Source organism: Austrofundulus limnaeus, unplaced genomic scaffold (genome assembly GCF_001266775.1).
Source record: "Austrofundulus limnaeus strain Quisiro unplaced genomic scaffold, Austrofundulus_limnaeus-1.0 Scaffold1471, whole genome shotgun sequence".
Classification (NCBI taxonomy): Eukaryota; Metazoa; Chordata; class Actinopteri; order Cyprinodontiformes; family Rivulidae; genus Austrofundulus; species Austrofundulus limnaeus.
In genome coordinates, this window is record NW_013953873.1 from 13,825 (window position 1) to 18,415 (window position 4,591).

The window sequence follows — 4,591 nt, forward strand, 5'->3', positions numbered from 1 at the left end:
GGTATTGACACGATGCTCAATTGGTACTTATGGATCCAAAGTGTCAGGAAAATATCCCCCACACCACTGTACCACCAGCAGCAGCCTAAACCATTGATACAAGGCAGGGTGGATTCATGCTTTCATGTTGTTGATACCAAATTCTGACCCTACCATCTGAATGTTGCAGCTGAAATCCAGACTCATCAGACCAGGTAACATTTATCCAAAGTCACTTAAACCACCTTTCTTCCTCATTCTGATGCTCGTTTGAACTGCAGCAGATCGTCTACATGCCTAAATGCATTGAGTTGCTTCCATGTCATTGGCTGATTCCACATTTGGATTAATGAGCAGTTGGACAGGTGGACCTAATAAAGYGGCCRGTGATTTGTAGGTCCAGTGATTGCTTTCTGAGCTTCACTAAAACCTGTCAAGTGGTTCATGAGATATTTTGCTAACAGACAGATACTGCAGGCTCCAGTAGTTAAGAAATTTTTWAAAATAAGTCTGTAACGATCTGAGCTTAGAGTCTGTAAAAGTGTTTTATGATAAGGTTGATCAGTTGTGGCGGCCATTTTAAATTTGGAGAACTTTAAAAGTGAATCAGTTGTAGCTGTACATGCAAATATTACAGAGTTTAAATCTGTCCAAGTGTTTATGAAACACAGATATGACTGCAGTGCTACAGTGCTTAACGACCTAAACTCAAAACTTCAACTGATAGGATTTGTTGCACTCTGTTTTAGGGTCAATCATTCAAATAATCTGTTTCCAGTTTTATYTCCACCCTACCTGTTTGACCTTCGACACGTCTCGAATGAAGGCTGCGTTGTCAACAAAGTCATTCAGCTTCCTCAGCTGACTCAAGTCCTTCACATAATCCTCCCCGATCACCTGAAGAAAGGTCAGAGGTCACAAAGCGACAGGGTGGAAGAATCCCTTCGCAGAACGTGTCTGAACAAACCTCAGCTATCAGTTCGGCCAGGCCCGGGTTGCAGAGCAGTAACCAGCGGCGCGGAGTGATGCCGTTCGTTTTGTTCTGGAACTTGTCCGGCTCCAAATCACTAAAGTCCCGAAATCTATGGAAGAGAAAAATCGTGTAAGAGTTCAAAAAGGACTAAAGGAAGTCTTTTTCCTCGGCCTTATTACTGTTGACCTTTAGAARAATCTTAAGGTTCTACTCTTCCATTTGACCAGAGAACCACTTCCAGGTTTAAATTTTTAAAAATAAATTAACACATTGCAGCAAAATGTGTTTGCGCCTGTATCYGTTAGCAACATATCTCCTGACACCACATATAGACCACAGCATGTTTTTTACAATGGTTTTAGGTCTAACAAGTTGGTTTTAAACACTGGACTACCACCGGGTTGTGTTTTATCACCTATTCTTTTCTCTGTGTACACTAAAAATATAACATGCAGCAGCGAAGGAATGACACTGGTGAAATACTGTATGCAGATGACATGGCTTTGGTAGCCCACTTGACTGACTCATCTGCACTCATCAGATATGAGCAGGTGGTAAATAACCTGGTCCAGACCTTTGCAGAGGACTCCTTAGCCCTAAACGTCACCAAAACTAAGGAGCTTTGCTGTACAGGCAGGGGTAAAATATGTAATAGTTTCCTTAAACCCTTGATCATTCAAGACCAAGCAGTAGAGCCGGTAAAATCCACATTCTTTAAAGGATAAAATTAAAACTAACCAATCCTCTTCCTCCTTTCTTTCCTCAAACTTTAGCCTGACCCTTGCCTTCCTACACAGCTCCGCTCAATTCTAGTTTCCTTCTCTGCTCCGTCTGGGATTTCTCCCACTGAGATGGATTTCATTGGCAGATTTTTAGCNCTCATTTATTTTAGATCAACTTAAACTCACTGAGTACGCTCATCTTGTGTGTTTTGTCCATTCATTTTTGCATGGAAGAGATATCTACCGAAAATTAGGGTTGGGCATCATTTCAATTTGAACAGTTCCGATTCCAATTTCGATTCCTTTTTTCGATTCCCATTCCTAACGATTCTCGATTTCGATTCTTTTAAGAGGCTTTAAGTGTACATGGTTTAAATGGAGCGTAATATAACCAGAGTTCTTTCTGGATGAAATAATTTGAACTTCTTTAAGAATTTCTCACAGGGTTTTTTTAAATCAGTAAATATTAAACCTAAAAAAAATTTAAACTAGATAATTTGTTGTAGTAGGTGGCATGTATTTTTGAGTTGATAGTTTTTATCATGTCCCTGCAAACATATAAACAAACAAAGTCACTGTTATAGTAACGTTAGCAAAGACTATCAGCTTAGCACAATCATTATTGCTGAACTAACCTAAATGCAGGTGACTCCACGTCTGAAAAGGGATGTAGCCATTTTACAACATATGCTGTAACTTTTCTGTGGCACTCCTCAATTTGTTGGACTGACATCTTTCCTTTGGACGCTATGGTGAACGGAGTAACACACGGAGACTGGTGAACTGCCTGCYTKCATTTTCAGGTCGATCGTCTATGAAAAAATACACGYGCTAATTTTAGCTAAATATTTGCATTTGAGTTGATCCACTCTATTAGGTCGAGTAAAACTTGCCAGCTGACTGCCACAATAAAACGTATTTTACTTACAGAGTTGCACGTTCAGCGTGGCGCTAGGCTAAGACTCTGAGGATGAGGCAGTGGAGGAAGGACGACGCAGCACGTCGAAGACGGTGCACTTCGTTAATTCTACACCATGAAGCCGGAGGTGTTTAATCATATTAGTTGTGTACCCTTCTTTGCATGAAATAACTTTACCACAAGTGTTGCACTTAGCYGAGAGTTCTTTTATTTTTGTAAAGTTGAGCCACACCTGCCGAACACCTTCCATGTTTGCAAAACAATGAGGCTCTGCGTAGTGYRCGCGTGCGCTTCTTCTTCGTTGGTGTTTAGGCTGCTTCCGGTTGGCAGACTAAGAACCGAAGCAAAGAATCGAAATTTTAGAAATTGAACGATTCCAGGAGAATCGGAATGTTAGTCCCGGTTCCAATCGATACTCGAGAATCGATGCCCAAACCCTACCGAAAATAAGAACCTGTGAATTTCTTTATAAATTTTTATTATAAGAAGGTGTATAAATCACAWCAACAACAAGTTAATATGTTCTCTTTTTCAAAAGGAACTATTAACACGACCAGTAGTTATTAAACATTGGGACAGCTTTATGGATAGAATTTCATGGGAAAAGGTCTGGACTCTTCTAAACAATTTTCTGAGAACTAACAAGCCACCTATAAAATTAGTCATAAAATCTACCCTGTAAAAATGTTTATGAAATCTAGATTTAAAGAAATACTTGACATTAACTGTACCTTCTGTGACTCTTCTCCAGAAACTATAATCCATCTTTTGGCGTTGTCCCTTTCTCAGAATCTGTGTAACTTTATACACAATAATATAAAAATACAATTTTCCCTTTTTTGGAAACACATCTTACTTGGTCTGACTGTTAATTACAAATATAATAATCCAGAATTCTTCTATTACTTGTTCTAGATAAATATCATATTCACTGTTGCAAATATTTTGAAAGGAAACCATGCTTTTCTGCTTTTAGTGAAGTTAAATATCAAAAATCTTACAATAAGCTCACTGTTAAAACAACTGAAATCTGTACTACTCTAAATGCATTTATGAATCCCTAAACCTGTTTTACTTTGTTTTCCAAAAATTTCTGTTTGTGTTTTTTATTATTATTTTCTTCCCATTTATTTWATTTTTTGTCTTTGAAGCAACAATTTGTCTTAGATTTATTTATAATATATTTACTTCAGGTTTGTTTGACAGATGCTGCAGAGTTCTGTCATGAAGGAGAACCCAGGTCCTACCCTGACCTGACCTGTATGACGCACAGATCTGACACTTTAACCCTTCGTTATCCRTTTCTGACCTCTGACCAGCTGAATGTTGTCTGGTGATGAAACTCTAAACCTCAGGGAGTGAGTGCACAATTTGAGTGTTTGACGTTTGAAAATGGATGAGCTCTCCATGTTTTTGATGACACCTGCACCTTAAATCAGTCTGAACAAAGAGCTTACATTTCAGTCTTGATGATGTTGGAGTGGATCTCAGCCACTCCGTTGACAGCGTGAGAACCCACGATACAGAGGTGGGCCATGTTGACCCTCTTACACCCGTCCTCTTCGATCAGAGACATCCTCCTCAGTCTGTCYACGTCTTTTGGGAAAAGAGCAGCAATTTTCTGCAGAAAGAAACACAACACCACCAGGTTTGAGTTCATGAAACCTGACCAGCAGAAGAGACATTAACAGCAGGTTTGTAGAAGCAGATTTCATGTTTCTGAAGGAACTGGAGAGATTTCTGAGGGGAAAATAAACTCAGATTTTAAAAAGTACATTTAGAAATGGCTGAAACAGCACAAAGTCTGCAGAAGTAGTCTGGTTCCAAACATCTAGAGCAGTCATGGGCAATCCTGGTCCTGGAGGGCCGCAGCCCCTGCATGTTTTACTTGTTTCTAGAATAGATGATAATCAGGCTTCTGCTGTACAGAGGACCAAAACTGACATAATTAGAAATAAAAGCAGAATTATATGAACTACTAAATAAATACACTTAAAA

At 39.2% G+C, this 4,591-nt stretch overlaps 1 protein-coding gene across 1 annotated transcript in view; it reads right to left on the bottom strand.

The window, feature by feature from the left end:
* Nucleotides 1-4,591, bottom strand: part of LOC106535492 (glycogen phosphorylase, liver form) — a gene marked incomplete in the record, with an annotated part of 52,280 nt that overhangs the window by 13,755 nt on the left and 33,934 nt on the right. The window contains 3 exon segments of the mRNA XM_014032503.1: nt 775-876; nt 947-1,061; nt 4,051-4,214. Of these exon segments, the coding sequence (XP_013887957.1) occupies nt 775-876; nt 947-1,061; nt 4,051-4,214 (381 nt within the window).